At 42.5% G+C, this 19642-nt stretch overlaps 2 protein-coding genes across 4 annotated transcripts; one reads left to right on the plus strand and one right to left on the minus strand.

Annotated features, from left to right (window-relative positions):
- Positions 1–539: 539 nt before the first annotated feature.
- On the minus strand, positions 540–13842 carry LOC115173608 (DNA-binding protein RFX5). 3 transcript variants are annotated; one of them, XM_029731871.1, is made up of 11 exons: positions 13677–13842; positions 4915–5064; positions 4704–4737; positions 4528–4610; positions 3943–4026; positions 3303–3428; positions 3004–3120; positions 2605–2683; positions 2288–2486; positions 2051–2148; positions 540–1916 (listed from the first exon to the last, which is right to left on the minus strand). In XM_029731871.1, the coding sequence occupies exons 2-11, from the start codon at positions 5022–5024 to the stop codon at positions 861–863; spliced, it is 1986 nt and encodes a 661-aa protein (XP_029587731.1). In that variant the 5' UTR covers positions 5025–5064; positions 13677–13842; the 3' UTR covers positions 540–860. The 3 variants fall into 3 exon arrangements, with proteins under 3 accessions (XP_029587731.1, XP_029587732.1, XP_029587733.1); XM_029731872.1 differs by having other exon boundaries at positions 2054–2148; positions 13677–13839; XM_029731873.1 differs by lacking the exon at positions 3943–4026 and having other exon boundaries at positions 13677–13840.
- Positions 13843–14266: 424 nt separating this feature from the next.
- LOC115173609 (proteasome 20S subunit beta 4) lies at positions 14267–18439 on the plus strand. The gene is made up of 7 exons (XM_029731875.1): positions 14267–14437; positions 14965–15171; positions 16715–16861; positions 17168–17249; positions 17629–17745; positions 17876–17964; positions 18212–18439. The coding sequence occupies exons 1-7, from the start codon at positions 14322–14324 to the stop codon at positions 18222–18224; spliced, it is 771 nt and encodes a 256-aa protein (XP_029587735.1). The 5' UTR covers positions 14267–14321; the 3' UTR covers positions 18225–18439.
- Positions 18440–19642: the final 1203 nt, after the last annotated feature.

Genomic DNA, 19642 nt, shown 5'->3' on the forward strand with positions numbered 1-19642 from the left:
GGTCTTCCAAATGGACAATGACGCCAAGCATACTTCCAAAGTTGTGGCAAAATGGCTTAAGGACAACAAAGTCAAGGTATTGGAGTGGCCATCACAAAGCCCTGACCTCAATCCTATAGAAAATTTGTGGGCAGAACTGAAAAAGCATGTGCGAGCAAGGAGGCCTACAAAACTGACTCAGTTACACCAGCTCTGTCAGGAGGAATGGGCCAAAATTCACCCAACTTATTGTGGGAAGCTTGTGGAAGGCTACCTGAAACGTTTGACCCAAGTTAAACAATTTAACGGCAATGCTACCAAATACTAATTGAGTGTATGTAAACTTGTGACCCACTGGGAATGTGATGAAAGAAATAAAAGCTGAAATAAATCATTCTCGCTACTGTTATTCTGACACTTCACATTCTTAAAATAAAGTGGTGATCCTAACTGACCTAAGACAGGGACTTTTTACTAGGATTACATGTCAGTAATTGTGAAAAACTGAGTTCAAATGTATTTGGCTAAGGTGTATGTAAACTTCCGATTTCAACTGTATATTATAAAAAATAAAAAAACACTGAGGGGAGTTCCTCTCAGGGAGAGTAGCACTTAAAACCTTGTAAGGTCCGAACCCGTAAATACCCCCTCCTCGTCATCAGAACTACGGAACTGCTCACAATTACAAAGACAAACATGCAGTTAGAGTCACAGCAAAGAGTTATAAATGGAAGGTCAACAGGGATTAATAGTGTTTTGGCTTCATCGATCCTTCTTGGCTCTCTGCGCTGCCAATCTTGGATTTCCACCAATCGGGGAGAAGACGCTACCTGGGAGAAGATGATTGGGGGTGGTTATCCTCACCCTGAGGGTAGTGCTCCTTAGTCTCTGGGACAAGGAAGGCCAGGGCTAGGTTCTTTAGAGCTGTCATCGGGTGTGGGGCCGCCCTCCGACCTAGCCTGGCCAGTGGGGGTCGAGCTAGCCTGGGCAGTGGGGGTCGGCAGATCGTCCGAAGGCTCCATGGGGGTGAGGGTGATCTCCACCTCCCCTCGATCCTCCAGCACAGTGGGCAGGGGCAGGCGATGCTGGGGGGTAGACTGGGAGTTGTTGTTGTTCTTGGTGATGATGGTGGGTGGTCTCGGGGCCCTCTGGATGACCTCTACCATGGCCCTGCCCATGTCCCAGTTTGTGTGACTGGCCCCTGACAGCAGCAGCACGGGCCGTGGGTCAGTTTCGAGCACCACGCCCCGGTGCTCTGGGTCGCCTGTGTCCGCTACCGAATGCAGCTGACCTAGCACCAAGGCCTGCTGGTCCTGGAATACGACCTCCACCACCTGGGAGGAGGAGGAAGAGCAGGCTTTCTGGATCACCCCTCCGGTGAGGGAATTCATGATAGGGGCTTGGTTGACCGAGGGTAAGGGTGGAGGGGGCGGCTGCGGGGGGGCGGTGTCCTCTGGCCGTGGCTTCCTGGGTCGCCCTCGTTTCCGTTTGGCCGGCGTGCCTCCCGGCCCGAGGCCCCTGCTTGCTGCCTCGGGGGCCCGTTTGCCCGCTGTGCGGGCCCTCTGCACCACCGACATTGGTGCCACGGGCGCCATGGTGTTTGGCGGGGCTTTTTCCCTGTCGGGGTAGGAGAGGCTGACGCTCTGGGGGAGGATCATGACGGGGAGAGCGCCCCCTTGCTGCTGGGGCAGGGCAGTCATTGTGATGACTTTCACACCACCTGTGTCTTTGGGCGCCAGGGAGGGGGGCGAGGAGCGCACCGAAAGCTGGGACTTTTCCGGGATGGAGCTGCGAGGCAGGATTCGGGGCAAGTGCTTCATCAGAGCCTCCACCTGCAATTCACGACCCCCCGGGCGTACCGACTCCGCACCTTTAATTGGCTTGTCACTGGACTGCAGTTTCCCTGGCAACGACTGATCCCCAACGTCTTTATCCCTCTGAGAGAAACAACATCAATGTGTTACATAAACTCAATATAAGTAGACATGGCTCATTATTACAACTTCCAGCCCAGCAGTTTGTTCATGTACTTTGCGTTTAGTCTTTGAAAAGGTATTGTTGATGCACTCACTACCTTAGCTTCAGAGCCGCTCCCTTCCGTCTCCGGCCCACCTCCTTTGGATGGTACTGGGTTCTTCTTGATCACCTTGTGGGGCTTTGCAGGACCTCCTGTGAGACAGAGAAAAATCACACATGATTACAAGAAATTCCAACCATAAGATGGTTGCGGATGGTATTGGAGATGACTGAACACAGTGTAACGAGGACGACTGAACACAGTATGATGGAAATGAGGACACAGACTCACCTGCCATCGCGGCAGAAGTGACGAGTTCAGCCTGGCTGCAGCGCGGGTTGACGATGTGCTCCTGCACAAGAAAACGGGCGATCTCGACCACTGTGTCAAAGGAACGCTTGAGGATCTTCTGGGCCCAATCACAGATGAGCTCACAAGCCGCCTCCGTCACCTCTTGCTTGTAGGTCTGCACCAGCTCCGTCAGCTCCGACTACATGGACGTACAGCCTTAATCACTACTGACAGTCATTTTTGCACTTAGCACACTACCATTGCTTTTGCTATAGCTATCATCTAACCAGGAAGTGCAGTTGGCTAGTCATACATACCGGGTCGTTTTTCAGGTCCAGGTTTGGCAACAGTGGCATGTTGAGCACCGTCTTCCTGCGGATTCCACTATAACAATACGTGTCAGCGGAGGAGTTAAGGAAGAACTGTAGACAGAAAGGGGAACCCCACCCTCTCCACTTGTCAATCAATTATAGTAATACTTTTTTGATCCTTTGTACTCTGTGGCATCATTCTATCCACATTTCCTACATTGTGCAACAATATAAAATAGGATGCATTGAAGTATGGGTGAATCCCTGAATTCCATCCAGCATTCAGGGAGACGCTTGAATATTTCATTTACAGGTGTCAATGCAGTTGTGGCAAAAAAAAGTACAATTGTGTTAAAATGCTTAAAGGGCCTCCCAAAACAACCTCGTGACAGACTGAAAGGATATTTGGACTGTCCCCTGCCACCGAGCCTCCGGGCTTTGATGTTGGGGAAGATGTCACGGATGATCTTCCCAAAGTTGGCAGCGCTCAGAGGCCGGTGCTGCAGGTTTTCACAGTATCTCCTGGGGGATTAGAGTGTAAGAGATCATAACATTAGCTGGGTTGTTTTCATTAGGGCACACTGTAGCAAAGCGTTTGAAACGGAAAACGAAAATGAGTATTTCTTATTGATGTCCAGGTAGTCCGGGTTCACAAGTACATTTGTAAGTCACAGTCACAGCTGTGCCTCATGACATGAACTTACTTGTAAGTCTCGTAGACGTCTTGCTTGGGCAGGCAGGTGTCTGCGTGCTCCTCCAGGTGGCTACGGATCCAGTTGCAGGTGTGCAGCTGGTCAGCTGTGTTGAAGGAGCTGGGGTCACTGCTGCTGCTGCTCAGGACAAACACAGCAAAGCAGTACATCTCAGCAGCCATGTTTTGCTGATAAAAATATATATTTTTCTTATGGCGGGAAAGAAAGGGACAGTTCAATGTAGACATTTTGAAACAAGTTAAGGCGGTGAACATGAAAAAAAATTATCTAAGGAGGAGATATACACATCCCCAACCGGTGCTGGGCCCCCCCAAAAAGAAAGATAAAAAGCCAGCACAAGGCTCATGTTGCTGCTGTTTTATTCCAGCTCAAACATGCATTGCTGCACTGGCAATAATAATAATCAATGTGCACTCACATTTTGGCAAGCAACTAAATAACAATCACAAATTGTCAATCATTGTGTCAACTGTTTATAACAGATTTATAAACTACTTATAATAGCATTTATGAATTGTTTTAAGTGTAAAGTGTTATGGGGGGGGGGGGTAAGTCAGTATGTGACTGGGTTATTGAGCTTTGTATACATGTTGACAATAACACCCATGAAAACGTGGACCTCTTCCCTTACCTTGGCAGTGTTCTCTCCTCCAAAGCTGACATCGATGCAGAAATACACCACCGCCTAAGTTGTGCCAGCGGGGCCATTGCCAGACTGAGAAAAAGAGTTTGGGGAATTTGGAGATGCGTGCATGTTCGAGATACATAGACCTGCATGGTCTGTTGAATCTCTGCATCTCAAACGCACACAATAACATCCAGATCAAAACTAAACTTAAACCACCAGCAGGTAGGCACAATGCACCCCCTTCTGGATGGACCACTGCGGCAACGCTTGCTTGCATGACACCTAATGTATCTCTAATGGACTGAATAGGAAATAAAACAAAATGGAGGAAGGCCATCCACGGTAGGGCTGCACATCATGAAAAAGACCTCCACCGTGCCACTGAGGACAAGCGGCAACAACGAAAGGAGAGGCTAAACATCAACCACTATCAGCCACTACCACCACACACACACTGGCCTCTTCAGTGGGATTTGTGGGTCATACATCAGCCTCTTCAGTCATCTGAAGAGCCACAAATATGTCCCTCCAGGAGGACAATCATAGAGTGCTAGACCCAGAGTGATTGCTGATGATAATGATGCTCACCTTTTCTCCCCTGAACTGGGGCCAGAAGGCAGCTGGAGGTAAAGGTAGAGTTTGTCGTTGTCAGAGAAGCGCTGCACATCTTGCTGTGGGTAGGAGAGACATAGGATACAATCTGGGTCGTTCATAGACAAGGCAATTCATACACAGAGCAATACCAAAGATATCTTGGCACTCACCAGGATAACGTCCACTCTGCTCTGTACATTCTTACTGTGAAAAGAAAGAGCTATTACAAACACATTTCTGCAGACTTTCTAATGACACTGATGGATAAGCTGTATGAGATAAAGGGCAGGAAATGTTGGAGAGGGTGCTGATACTACACAATATTTTAGTTCATTTTGATGATTTAAGCAGTGGCTGTGTGGACAGAGGTGTGGGACTTACGAGATGTTGCTCTTTAGTTTCTGCAGCAGCAGGCTAGGCTCTGTGTCTCCCTCTTCTGAGTCCAGCCCCTCCCGCTTGGAGGGGTCCGCCTTCAGCCTGTCCTCCGTCATTGTTTGCTCACACAGCGGTGGCAAACACACCCTGAGGCCTCTGAAATTAGGAGAGGAGGGGTAATTGTGATAACACTGTTCTAAGCACTGTGGAATTTGCTGGGGGCTGTCATTTGATATTTTAAAAGCAACTTTTAGTTTTAGTTGAGGATGGAAAATCTATCCCTCCACATCCAATAACGCTAGTTTTTGGACATGCACAATGTTAGTAAATGTTCAACTCATAAGCTGCCCAACAAGACAAGACAGAAGAAGCCTTAATTTCGTTTCATTTAAATCGAAATGGAAACTATGGATCATATCTGACTATGATGATGGTACTACTGATAGGAGTTAGTTTCTGATTAAATCCACCAATGGAGTGGAGCAGAGACCAGGCTTTGTGGAATTCAGCTCCAATTACATCGATTTGCCCAAGGTCAATACTTAAAAAAAATATCTATGACTAAACCCTTACCTATGTTTATCCTCTTTATTTGCATGCCTTTCTTTGATTGCTGAAATCCACACTTTAAAAGAATACAACCATTGACTGTTTGCTCATTGCTCAACAGGTAGCTTAGTGGTTAGAGCGTTAGGGTTACTGGATCAAATCCCCGAGCTGACAAGGTACAAATCTGTTGTTCTGCCACAAGGCAGTTAACGCACTGTACCCCAGTAGGCCATCATTGTAAATAAGAATTTGTTCTTAACTGACTTGCCTAGTAAAATAAAGGTTCAATTAAAAAAGTAAGATGGCAACGCAAATGCGTATGTGACAATTGAATCTCACCAAGGAAACTGTCCGTGAGTATTTGATAAAAATGTATTGAAAAGTGGTAAAAAGTCTGGAAAGTTAAATCAGCTAGGCTGGATTCTGTGCAAGAATTAAGGCTATTGGCTATCTGACAGGCTCACTTTGCCGTTTAACTCGTCATCTTTCTTCTCGAATCCGCAGGACATAAAACAATATAGAGGTAAGATGGATATCGATTTTGAGACATGACATGTAGTATTTTCATATTTTGGTATACACTTTTCATATTAATTCAAAATTCCTGTTCTTTTTTCCAGGATTTCTCACAAAAACAAGCGTATCTCTGTGAAAATGTCAACGGAGCACTGAGCATATACCAAGATTTTTTCAAAGCCTTTTACATTTAATTCAGCTCGTGTCAAGTTAATTTTGATTTTTGTGACCCGCGGAAACAACTTTGAATATGACGACCACAAAATGTAATATCATCAAAAGGGTTAACCCGCACCGCTACGTCAACAGAGCTCTGTGGTTATTATTGTATGTATTAGGTTACGAAATCCAACTTTTTGGATACAACGTTAATGATATGTTAGATAAATACCCCACTGAACGATTCATTACATGAATAATCATATTTATCTGGGTAAAATGTATTTTAGTGAAATTTCATCACCAAAGCGCATTTTTACCCACTCTGGGCAGAGTGGCTGGACATCCTAAATCAGGGTTCCCCAACTGGCTGATTTTATTTGTCCCCCCAAGTTTTCTGAAAATTAAAAAAAAAAAAAAGACTAAAGATACCATAAAAGCAGCTCTAACGTGATGTCCAAACTGGCTACGCGTGTGCGTTTGCATATTGAGTTTGTCTATCCCCACCAGACGTGATCAGGACACAGAGGTTGAAATATCAAAATGGACTCTGAACTATATTAATTTGGGGACAGGTCGAAACATATGAAACATTAATGGATATTTAGCTAGCTAGCTTTCTGTTGCTAGATAATATGTCCTGGGATATAAACACTGGGTATTACATGTACAGGGTCCTTTTTTGCTGGATCTTTGTAGAATATCGACCTATTTTGAGTCACATAAAATCATGTGTTCTCTACTCCGACAATTAATCCAAAAATAAAAGGGGAAACCTAGTTAGTTTCTAGTAACCTCTCCTAGTTCAGTCATCATCTTCTTCTGTGGATTTTATATGGCGGTTGTCAACCAACTTTAAGGTGCCTTACTGCAACCAACGGACTGGAGTGTGGACCTCGTTCATCTTTCAATCACCCACGTGGGTATATGCTCATAAAAACCAACGAGTAGATGGGAGAGGTGGGACTTGCAGCGCTTCAAGCGTCTAAAATAGAGCAAAGTTCTATTTTAGCGCCTGGCTACACAGACACTTGTTGACGCACACGAGCAATTTGGATGAAATTATTGAATAACATGCATGGGCACATATATTTTGAAATACTTGGGCACGCAATGCGGCAGGTGTTGTCAGCATGTAAGTGATTTTAATTTTGGAAATCTGTTCCAAAGTATTATAATATAGAATATGATATATTCCAACGCATAATAGAGATATATACAGTGCGGTCCCAAATTATTGACAACCTTGATAAAAAATTGCAATAATGACTGTATAAAATAAATAATCCAAATACTGAGCTATATTGTATTCAAAAATAATAATTGGGAAATTACAGTGCCTTTAGAAAGTATTCACACCCCTTGACTTTTTCCACATTTTGTTGTGTTGCAGACTGAATTTACAATTTGCTTAACAAGTCACTTAATAAGTTGCATGGACTCTGTGTGCAATAATAGTGTTTAGCATGATTTTTGAATGACTACCTCATCTCTGTACCCTACACATACAATTATTTGTAAGGTCCCTCAGTCGAGCAGTGAATTTCAAGCACAGATTCAACCACGAAGACCAGGGAGGTTTTCCAATGCCTCACAAAGAAGGGTGCCTATTGGTAGATGGGTAAAAATGTAAAAAGGCAGACATTGAATATCCTTTTGAGAATGGTAAAGTTATTAATTACACTTTGGATGGTATATCAATTCACCCAATCACTACATAGATACAGGGGTCCTCCTAACTCAGTTTCGTAGAGGAAACCACTCAGGGATTTCATCATGAAGTCAATGGTGACTTTAAAACAGTTACAGAATGTTATGGCTGTGATAGGAGAAAACTGAGGATGGATCAACAACATTGTAGTAACTCCACAATACTAACATAATTGACAGAGTGAAAGGAAGGAAGCCTGTACATAATAAAAAATATTCAAAAACATGCACCTGTTTGCAGTGGTGTAAAGTACTTAAGTAAAAATGCTTTAAAGTACTACTTAAGTCGTTTTTTGGTGTATCTGTATTTTACTTTATATTTTTGGCAACTTTTACTTCACTACATTCCTAAAGAAAATAATTTAGTTTTTACTCCATACATTTTCCCTGACACCCAAAAGTACTCGCTCCATTTTGAATGCTTAGCAGGACAGGAAAAGGGTCCAATTCACGCTCTTATCAAGACAATATCCCTGGTCATCCCTACTGCCTCTGATCTGGTGGACTCACTAAACACACATGCTTTGTTTGTAAATGATGTCTGAGTGGAGTGTGCCCCTGGCTTTCCTTGAATTAAAAAAAAACAAGAAAATGGAGCCATCTGGTTAGCTTAATATAAGGAATTTTTAATTATTTGTACTTTGACTTTTGATACTTAATTATATTTGAGCAATTACATTTACTTTTGATACTTAAGTATATTTAAAACCAAATTATTTTAGACTTTTACTCAAGTAGTATTTTACTGGGTGACTTTCACTTTTACTTGAGTCATTTTCTATTAAGGAATCTTTAGTATGACAATTGGGTACTTTTTCCACCACTGCCTGTTTTTACCAAGGCACTAAAGTAATAATGCAAAAAAATGTGGCAAAGCAATTCACTTTTTGTCCTGAATACAAAGTGTTATGATTGGGGAAAATCCAATACAACGCATTACTGAATACCACTCTCCATATTTTCAAGCATAGTGGTGGCTGCATCATGTTACGGGTATGCTTGTAATCGTTAAGGACTGGATTATTTTTCAGGATAAAAAATAAATGGAATGGAGCTAAGCACAGGCAAAATCCTAGAGGAAAACCTGGTTCAATCTGCTTTCCACCAGACACTTGGAGATGAATTCACATTTCAGCAGGACAATAACCTAAAACACAAGGCAAAATCTATACTGGAGTTGCTTACGAAGAAGACAGTTAATGTTCCTGAGTAGCCAAATTACAGTTTTGACTTAAATCGTCATGAGAATCTATTGCAAGACCTGAAAATGGTTGTCTAGCAATGTTCAGCAACCAATTTGACAGAGCTTGAAGAATTTTGGAAATAATAATAATTGGCAAATGTTGCACAATCCAGGTCTTAGAGACTTACCCATAAAGACAACTGCAATCGCTGCCAAAGGTGCTTCTACACATTTTTGACTCAGGGGTGTAACAAGTTCTTCCACAACTATCTCGACAAACCATTTCTGTATGGACCTCGCTTTGTGCACGGGTGCATTATCATGCTGAAACAGGAAAGGGCCTTCCCAAACTGTTGCCACAAAGTTGGAAGCACAGAATCGTCTAGAATGTAATTGTATGCTGTAGCGTTAAGATTTCCATCACTGGAACTAAGGGGCCTAGCCCGAACCATGAAAAACAGCCCTAGACCATTATTCGTCCTCCACCAAACTTTACAGTTGGCACTACACATTCGGGCAGGTAGTGTTCTTCTGGCATCCGCCAAACCCAGATTCTTCCGTCGGACTGAAGATGGCGAAGCATGAATCATCACTCCAGAGAACACCTTTCCACTGCTCCAGAATTCAATAGCTGTGAGCTTCACACCACTCTAGCCGACATTTGGAATTGCGCATGGTGATCTTAGGCTTGTGTGTGGCTGCTCGGCCATGGAACCCATTTAATGAAGCTCCCGACAAATAGTTATTGTGTTGTCGTTGCTTCCAGAGGCAGTTTGGAACTCAGTAGTGAGTGTTGCAACCGAGGATAGACGATTTGTACGCGTTATGCGCTGCAGAACTCGGCGGTCCCATTCTGTGAGTGTGTGTGGCCTACCACTTCGCAGCTGAACCGTTGTTGCGCCTAGATGTTTACACTTCACAGTAACAGCACTTACAGTTGACCCGGGGCAGCTCTAGCAGGGCAGAAATTTGACTAACTTACTTGTTGGAAAGGTGGCATCCTATGACAGTGCCACATTAAAAGGCACTGAGCTCTTCAGTACGGTCCATTCTACTGCCAATGTTTGTCTATGGAGATTGCATGGCTGTGTGCTCGATTTTGAACACCAGTCAGCAACAGGTGTGGTTGAAATAGCCTAATCCACAAATTTGAAGATTTTTTTTCAATAAATTTGCCAACATTTTTTAAAACATATTTTCACTCTCATTATTGGGTATTGTGTGTAGATGGTTGAGAAAAATATATATTTTATCCATCTTGAAAATAGGCTGTAACAATAAAATGTGGAATAAGTCAAGGGGTATGAATACTTTCTGAAGGCACTGTATATTATTTTATACTTTCAGAGAAAGATATTTTGTTGAAACCAGTAATAGTTTCTTCTCACAAAAACGTAGGGGTCAAAATTATTAAGACCCCTATAGATTCTTATAAATACAGTAGTCAAAAGTTTAGTATTTGGTCCCATATTCCTAGCATGCAATGAGTAAATCAAGCTTGTGACTCTACAAACTTGTTGGATGCATTTGCATTTAGTTTTGGTTGTGTTTCAGATTATTTTGTGCCCAATTATAAATTAATGGTAAATGTATTGTGCCATTTTGGAATAACTTTTATTGTAAATAAGAACAGAATATGTTTCTAAACACTTATACATTACCCTAATATGGATGATTCCATGATTATGGATAGTCCTGAAATGAATAGTTAATAATGATGAGTGAGAAAGGAAGTTATAGAGGGTCAAAGATCATAACCCCAAGACATGCTAAGACATGCTACCCCTGTTATTGGTAATGGTGAGAGGTTAGCGTGTCTTGGGGGTATGATCTTTGACCCTCTATAACTTCCTTTCTCACTCGTCATTATTGTTTCAGGTCAGGATTATAATCAAGAATAGTCCTGCAAAAGTGAAATAGTCGTTTTTTTCATTGCAATCTCATGTCAATATATTCAATGTCGTATCAATATGAGCATTTTTTTTTATGAGAAAAACCTGAGTCTGGTGTGTACTGTATAGCCAAGATCAAGTACAGTGATGTGTGCTACAGCTACACAGAAGGGTGCAATTCGGGGCATTCCTGCATCTGCATTACCCTCTTTCTATTAGAGGTCGACCGACTATGATTTTTCGACGTTGATACCAATTATCGGAGGGCCAAAAGCCCCTATGCCGATTAATCGGCCGATTTTTTAAAATTGTTTTTGTGATAATGACAATTACAACAATACTGAATGAACACTTATTTTAACTTAATATAATACATCAATAAAATCAATTTAGCCTCAAATAAATAATGAAACATGTTCAATTTGGTTTAAATAATGCAAAAACAAAGTGTTGGAGAAGAAAGTAAAAGTGCAATATGTGCCATGTAAGAAAGCTAACGTTTAAGTGACTTGCTCAGAACATGGGAACATATGAAAGCTGGTGGTTCCTTTTAACATGAGTCTTCAATATTCCCAGGTAAGAAGTTTTAGGTTGTAGTTATTATAGGAATTATAGGACTATTTCTCTCTATACCATTTATATTTCATATACCTTTGACTATTGGATGTTCTTATAGGCACTTTAGTATTGCCAGTGTAACAGTATAGCTTCCGTCCCTCTCCTCGCTCCTACCTGGGCTCGAACCAGGAACACATCGACAACAGCCATCCTCGAAGCAGCATAACCCATGCAGAGCAAGGGGAACAACTACTCCAAGTCTCAAAGCGAGTGACGTTTGAAACACTATTAGCGCGCATCCTGCTAACTAGCTAGCCATTTCACATTTTTAAAAAGTTACAAAAATATAGCTATTTTTTTAAATCGGTGGCCAAAAATACCGATTACCGATTGTTATGAAAACTTGAAATCGGCCCTAATTAATCGGCCATTCCGATTAATCGGTCGACCTCTACTTTCTATTGCTAAATTCTTAAGCTAGGACAGGCGGGAGCGCTCCAGTACAGTAGGTGGTGTTAATGCACAATAATGTTGGATGCCAGCCGCTAATACATCCCACAGAAGAAGGGGCGGGGGCGACAACGGTAGCTAGCTAGCCGTACACCGGTAGACAGTGTCCTTCATCCCCACCTGTGATGCACTGTTTTCTTGCAGTTCTGTTAACTACAGTGGGGGCAGGTGTTTGGCAGGCAGGAGCGAAGGACACAGCAGGCAGGAGCAACACAGTGTGCTAGCTAGCACACGGTGTCCCTAACTATCAAGCTAGCTAACACACAGTGTCGCCTCAGCCTGCTGTGCTAGCGGGAGTGTATTTCACCACCGCCTGTCGGCCCACAGCAGAAATCTGTGCCTGACAGGCAGGGGCGAAGGACACGACTTCCACAGCAAGTGGGAGGCGGGGGCGACACCATGCCCTAGCTAATTAGCAAGCTAGCACACGGTGTCACTAACAAGCTAGCTAGTTCGCTAGCACGTGTTGTCCCCCCAGCCTCCCGTGCTAGCAGGAGGTGGGGGCGACCGGTAGACAGTGTCCTTTGCCCCCGCTTGTCGGGCACTGTTTTCCTGCAGTTCTGTTAAAGATAGTGAGGGCAGGCAGGAGTGAAAGGCATCGAGGTGGACTCCGCCAAAAAACTCACATAATACTTGTATTTTCCTTTTGACTCCACATTCAAAAGTGTCATAAGCATGAAGACATCGAGGAGGGGGGCATTCATCCAGGAACCAATGGGATGCTCATGGGGGGAGGGGTTCGTGAAGGAACCAATGGGATGCTCAAGGGATGGCCACATGCAGGAACACCCCGAATTGCGGGCTGCAGTTGCACACTATTGCAGCTACAAGGCTGTCCCCAAAATAGAAAATAAGTCAATCAGTTGAACAGCCAGGGACACTCCCACTACGACACCCAACGCACTATCAGTGTCTGGAAAAATAATAATACTTGGGAGTAAAACATGCACGATGCTGTCTGCATTTCCAAAACATGACAAACTGGCGATTACGTAGGATAATTAAAGTGTTCCTAATTATCAAGCTTGATTGGCATAATACAATGGCGCAATGACAGAGTGCAGCCGCTGCCAAGCTGGCTCACCCGGCTGTCACTAGCACGGTGCCGAAATACTATGAGGCATGGTTTTGGCGTACCAGTACCTGCCATGACATGGGTCTTTTTCTTACTAGCGTTGCAAACTACTCGCTTGCCTCTCAGCTAGCCACTTCCATTATTTGAGATGGTTAACAGTGGCTTTTTCATGTCACAGCGTATGCTATTGTATGGTCATGCGCTTGCTATTTGCATACTTCCCGCTTTATCGACACAACATGTTTCAATTCACTGTAGCTAGCTTGCTAGCTAGCCATCTCGCTAGGCACACACTGGTGGTCAGTTTTTTGGGAATAGAAAGCACATATTACAAACGAACAACAAATAAACTAGTTTGATAGGAATTTAACACATGTAGATTCACTGAATACTATTATTTAATCTTAGCAAGTGACTAACGTTAGCTGAACTTGATAGCTAGCTAGCTGGGCTAGCATTAGCAAGCAATGAAACACCTTTTGAAACATGAATTGTAACAGAATTCAAACTTTTTCAACAATATATCAAAGTAATGTTTAAATTGCGCATGTTATTCGGTGATATATATAATAAAAACCTATTTGACTATTTATTTTATAAAAGAAAAAGAAAGTACCTGAGCCAAAGATACAGCAAAAATCCCCTTTCAGATTTTTTTGTGATTGGACAAATATGTCATGTCTGCCTGACTACAAAGCAAACGTAAATTCCAATTGGTGGATTGTTCTAATTCTACTCGGATACCAAGTGTAACTTAAATTCTATTGGATCAATTGCTTTATTTTCTTGCTAAATATTATTCTGATAGGAGGCGTTATGGTTGGTCTGCCCAGTAACTGAGCTGATGGATCGTCTAAGAAAATTCTGCCTAGTGACAGAAACTTGATTGGTTTACCCAATATATCAATATTTTATTTTATTTTGGGCTGACCGACCCTATGCACAGATCTAGAATCAGTTTACTACTCCTCTATCCTAACGTCGCCTTCTAAACACTGGAAACGTAAACCTGATCTAGTGCAATTTAACTCCACTCTGATTTTACTCCTTTCCTTTTGACTAAATCATCGAAGATTTATAATAAAACTAACAGTTATTGATGAGTTTCTTGTTTTATTTATTATACTTCGGGTTAAGGTTTACATGTGGTTATAAATAAGAGACATAATGTTTGGGTTTTGTTAGAATTGTCTGCTTCCTGTATCCCATAATTCCATATTCTTTGCGTCAAACTGTGTCGTCACATCCGCACATTTGTAACATGGATCCAAGCGGTTTGAAGCTCAATTTCTGGGAGAATGGACCAAAACCCGGACAATTTTATTCGTTTCCTGGCAGCAGTTTAGCCCCAGGATGCGGACCTATCAAACACACTCTGTAAGCAAATCCTTTTGAGTGGAGATCCCTAATAATGTCATCCCACTTTCGATTTCCTCGGTACGCTGCAGTGCTGTATCATCATGGTGGAGCTAGCCGATGTAGTTAACGTTAGCTCACTGACTACTGCACTATTATTCAGTTGGGCTACTAGTTAGCTAAACTGAATATGTTCACGCGCTATCTTATTCTATTTCGCACAAATTGACTGACGTGATAAGTTTCCCATCTATGCCTCGCCAGTTATCTACCTTATCATATTGCGCTTATGGGTAGCTAATGCTAGTATGACATGGCAGTGAGGTAGCTATCTAGCTAACAAACTCACCACCATAAAGGATGCTGTAGAATCATAGAAGCATATTATGTAGCTAGTCCTACTCCCGCCATATATGTTATATATGCGCGTGCATGAGTCTAAATGGACGTTCAGCATGCATCCCTCTGTATTGCATTTTTGGTGTTACGTTAGTTTGTCATGGGAAAGTTTTATTAGCTATCTACATTTTTCCCTCCCCAAACTTTAGAAACCCCATGGTGACGGGAACATCAGTGCTGGGAGTGAAGTTTACAGGTGGAGTCATCATCGCAGCTGACATGCTGGGCTCCTATGGTTCCCTGGCACGGTTCCGTAACATCTCTCGTCTCATGAAGGTGAATGACACCACCATCCTGGGCGCTTCCGGCGACTACGCAGACTACCAGTACATGAAGCAGATAATCGAACAGATGGTGTAAGTTTGAGGTTTCTTTCAGAAAAATCTGATATGCTGTCTTGGTCCTTCATGGCGAATATTTACATTGTTTTAAAAGTATATCTTTTTGGGACATTTTAATTTATTTATTGTAGACTCTTGTTAAAAGGCACATACACAGAAAATGGAGTAGGGCATAATATATTCATGATAATAGTGTGGTTTTAGAAAGGAGAAACAGCAAGAGATGCCCCCAGTAACTCAGTGACATTGGCACACAGAAGCAGATCTGACTGTATCTCTGTCAATGACATCAGTGTGTTTGCATATGCTAGTGTCAACATTCTTTATATACAGATATTATCCATTGACAGAAGTATATGCACAACATGAGAGGAAATAATTAAGGAATGAGGTTGCGTTAAACTCCAACTTCTTTCCCTAATCAGCCAATTGAAAGTTGCTTAGTTTCCCAAGGTACCACATAACCGCTCCTAGCCGAACGTAATTGTAAGTAGAAAAATAAAAGTGCTTGGCAGGTTGTGCGTCTTGGAATGCACCATCCCCCAAAATTTCTGAATGTGTTTTGTTTTTTTTCTTCCTCCAGATACATTTGGAGATTTCTTCCAATAGACAATTTTTTTTAAACAATTTGTTAAAAATGTAACCTTAATTTAACTAGGCAAGTCAGTTAAGAACCAATTCTTATTTACAATGACGGCCAAACCCGGACGACGCTGGGCCAATTGTGCGCCGCCCTATGGGACTCCCAATCACGCTGGATGTGATACAGCTTGGAATCGAACTAGGGACCGTAGTGATGCCTCTTGCACTGAGATGCAGTGCCACTGAGATGCCCCGCTGGTGCCATTCGGGAGACCAGGTGGTGCTACAGGGAGCATTGAACTGAAAAAAAATTGTGGAAGGGTGTTCATTTTAACCACTGAATTAATACATTAATTTATGTACATCTGTTTTTGGTTTTTTTACATCTTTAAAGAATTTGTAAAAATGGTTGAGTACAATATTTTGCAATGAGGGATACATTTGTACACCCAGATATCTAAAATGCTGGACCGCTGGGATATGTAACGGAATAGATTACTCTCGTCTATTGTTCAGTGGTAGTAATGCAGACTTCCAATTGGTCTTGTATCCTGCAATTTTGCTAAAATCATTAAAGATATCTAAAAGGTGGGGGAAAGAGTGAGAAACAATCTGGAGGAATAATATGTCATCAGTATAGAGATGTGATATTTGGTGCCATAGATTGTAATGGGATCATAGCAGACTGACTACGGGTTTGAGAGAAGGTAATTAACAATGAAGAGGACATCCTTGGTGTGCACTTCTGGAGATGGAAAACTAACAGAAGCAGATGTTTGCAGATAGATTGGAGTATAGGGTCTGGATCATTGATACAAAGTATAATAATGGGTTTTAAGGAGATTGGGGCAGGCTCTTCTTGTTTTAATGGTTTCTGGCAATAAGGAGTAATTGCCCTCACTTGGAGTGCTGAAACCTTTGCTTGGTTATCTCCCTGAGGACCACCACTGATCAGGTCTGTGTGTTTGCATCCCAGGATCGACGAGGAGCTCCTGGGGGACGGTCACAGCTACAGCCCCAAAGCCATTCACTCCTGGTTGACACGGGTAATGTACAACCGCCGCAGCAAGATGAACCCACTGTGGAACACTGTGGTCGTTGGTGGATTCTACAATGGCGAGAGGTGGGATGATTTTTCAGCATCTTTAACTAGTCATTTTTTGTCCTTATCAGAAGTTATGCCAAGACGTGGAAGTCTTGAAATTGCTTAGCAATTTAGGAGTGCCGTTGACAATGTTGTCATGTTAGATTGAATAGTTTAACCATGACCGTGTTTTACACCATGACCCTGGTTAGTTTTTGCCTTTTTAACAAACCTCATACCATGGTCTTGATGTTAACATCAAACTGGCTTGAGACCTGCAGCTATAAATATTGTAACTAGCTACATCAAAATAAATGCATAACTTGTCATCTTGTATTTCTCTAGCTTCCTGGGCTACGTGGACAAGCTGGGTGTGGCCTATGAGGCACCTACAGTGGCGACAGGGTTTGGTGCTTACCTGGCCCAGGTGAGGACAAATAAGCTAATGAACACACATGAGGGGACTACTACTGAGAGTCAGTACTAACTTCTATACATTTCATAGTTTAGAATGTATCTTTATAAATCGGAAAGATGCCATAGTTTCTATTCTCACGATTGGCTAAAGTAGTCATTTATTTTTAAAGTCGTCGAGCTACACGTTCATATAGAAATAGTGGCAACCCCTTCGGGGATAAGAAAAGGAATGAGTATAATTGGAAGTAATCTGTACTACATGATGCGTCTGCATCAAATTCTGATGTTACTTCATGGTAATACTGTATGTGAAAATGAATGTTGGAGTTCAACACGGACCCTTGCAGTACGTATGGGTTTGTTTAAGGTTATTCTGTGTGTCCATGCAGCCCCTGATGAGGGAGGTGGTGGAGAACAAGGTGGAGATCACTAAGGATGAGGCGCGGGCGCTGATTGACCGCTGCCTTAAAGTGCTGTACTATCGCGATGCTCGCTCTTACAACAGGGTGAGTCGTTAAGTCTTGTAACACTCCTGAATTTTTATTAGTTATTTTCAACAGCATATAGTGAATGTTTGTTTTTGAAGCTACCAGTCTCATAGCTATTTGTGACATGACTGATGTGACTGTTTTTTAGCATGAGATTGCCATTGTGACAGAAGAAGGTGTGGAGATTGTTGGCCCCTTGTCCTGTGAGACCAACTGGGAAATTGCCAACATGGTCAGGTAGGTTATAGCCACATGACTCATCGTGACTGTCCAGTCAGAAGTGTCCAACAAGGTCTGTGAAGTTGGCATGTTTAGTGTACTTGTGTGTAATACATCACTTGATAGGAAATAGTTTTTAAAGCTGCTGTCATTTGTCCTAAATTGATCATAACATTTAACTGAAAAGATACGTTGTGGATTATTTCACACAGCATGTGCCTGTATCTCACGTGATATGAACATGTCATTTTCTTTTCTTTTGCAGTGGGTTTGAATGAGGACGATGTTGCCGATTCAGGACTGTACGTTAAGCCACACTATCAGTCTGTTCCATGACATTCTAAAATGTTAGCGCTTTAATAAGACTGCTATGTAACCAATTTAGTTTTTCCCCCTTTTGTAATATGAAAAATAAATGTACATTTCTGAATGGGTGAGTTAATTAAACTTGAATGACAATCAGGCTTAAAATAAATCTGGAAGTTCTGAGAAATTAGATTTATATACTGTAATTGGAAAGGTCCACACACAAGCAGAGCTAAGGGTAAAGGTTCTTGGGGGGGGAAAATAAGACACCTAAACACTTGTTTTTGGTTCAACCATACAGAACTGCACCTAACTACGCTGTTAGTACCTCAAAGGAAACCCCACCATTAAAGCAGGCTTGACGCTTTATTTGTTATTTAAAAATGGAAAATAAAAATATGTGAATGAGCCCAGGGGTAGGATGTAATCCAAGAGAAAGTCAGTAAGGCATTGAGATTTCCTTGAGGTAATTTATCACTGTGGACAGGATTTCTTTAAAGGCTAGATCGCTTTCAGTACATAAACAAAAAGTAGATCAAATGAAGCAATGTCTGTCCGCTTACATGATAAAAATAGAGAAGCCGGTCTTTGGAGGATATATTGGCACGGGTGTTAGGTGAAGCATACATTTGTCATTTAGCAGACACTCTTATCCAGAGTAACTTACAGTAGTGAGTGCATACATTTTCATACTGGTTCCCCCGTGGGAATCAAACCCACAACCCTGGTGTTGCAAGCGCCATGCTCTACCAACTGAGCTACACGGGGCCATACAGAATCATACATTCGAGTGAAGTTAAATATATCAAACAATCCCTACTAGAAGTGACATTTTGATCCCTTAAAAAAAAAAGATTTCCCCATATCCAATTTGGTAGTTTAGTCTTGTCCCATCGCTGCAACTCCCCTATGGACTCGGGAGAGGCGACGGTCGAGAGCCATGCGTCCTCCGAAACGACCCTACCGAGCCACACTGCTTCAAAACACTGCTCGCTTAATCCTTGAAGCCAGCCGCACCAATGTGTCAGAGGAAACACTGTCCAGCTTGCAGGCGCTCCCGGCCTGCCACAACGAGTCGCTCACACATGTCGCTACACCCGTAATAACATCTGCTAAATGTGTATTGTGACCAATAAAATTTTATTTAAAGCGCGATGGGACAAGGAAATCCCAGCCGGCCTAACCCGGACGACGCTGGACCAACTGTGCGCCGCATCATGGGTCTCCCGGTCACAGCACAGCCTGGGATCAAACCGATGCAGTGCCTCAGACCGCAACATTTTGATCTCTAAGCCAGGCTATGAATGACAGTTTCAATCAATTCTAAGAAGTTTGAGTACAAGTTATTTACAAAGTCTTTAGTCTACAGTGTTGATGGAAAGAGACTGAT

The sequence above is a fragment of the Salmo trutta genome, chromosome 34, assembly GCF_901001165.1.
Source record: "Salmo trutta chromosome 34, fSalTru1.1, whole genome shotgun sequence".
NCBI lineage: Eukaryota > Metazoa > Chordata > Actinopteri > Salmoniformes > Salmonidae > Salmo > Salmo trutta.

What these genes read in the sequence shown, in the direction of transcription:
- LOC115173608 (XM_029731871.1), bottom strand. Translation starts at nt 5,024, where the DNA reads ATGACGGAGGACAGGCTGAAGGCGGACCCCTCCAAGCGGGAGGGGCTG. An exon ending in GAGGAGAGAACACTGCCAAG is followed by an intron (nt 3,429 to 3,942) that starts GTAAGGGAAGAG and finishes TGTCCTGAGCAG; the next exon opens with CAGCAGCAGTGACCCCAGCT. An exon ending in GGTGGCAGGGGACAGTCCAA is followed by an intron (nt 2,684 to 3,003) that starts ATATCCTTTCAG and finishes CTCCGCTGACAC; the next exon opens with GTATTGTTATAGTGGAATCC.
- LOC115173609 (XM_029731875.1), top strand. Translation starts at nt 14,322, where the DNA reads ATGGATCCAAGCGGTTTGAAGCTCAATTTCTGGGAGAATGGACCAAAA. An exon ending in GGACCTATCAAACACACTCT is followed by an intron (nt 14,438 to 14,964) that starts GTAAGCAAATCC and finishes CCCAAACTTTAG; the next exon opens with AAACCCCATGGTGACGGGAA. An exon ending in ATGCTCGCTCTTACAACAGG is followed by an intron (nt 17,746 to 17,875) that starts GTGAGTCGTTAA and finishes ACTGTTTTTTAG; the next exon opens with CATGAGATTGCCATTGTGAC.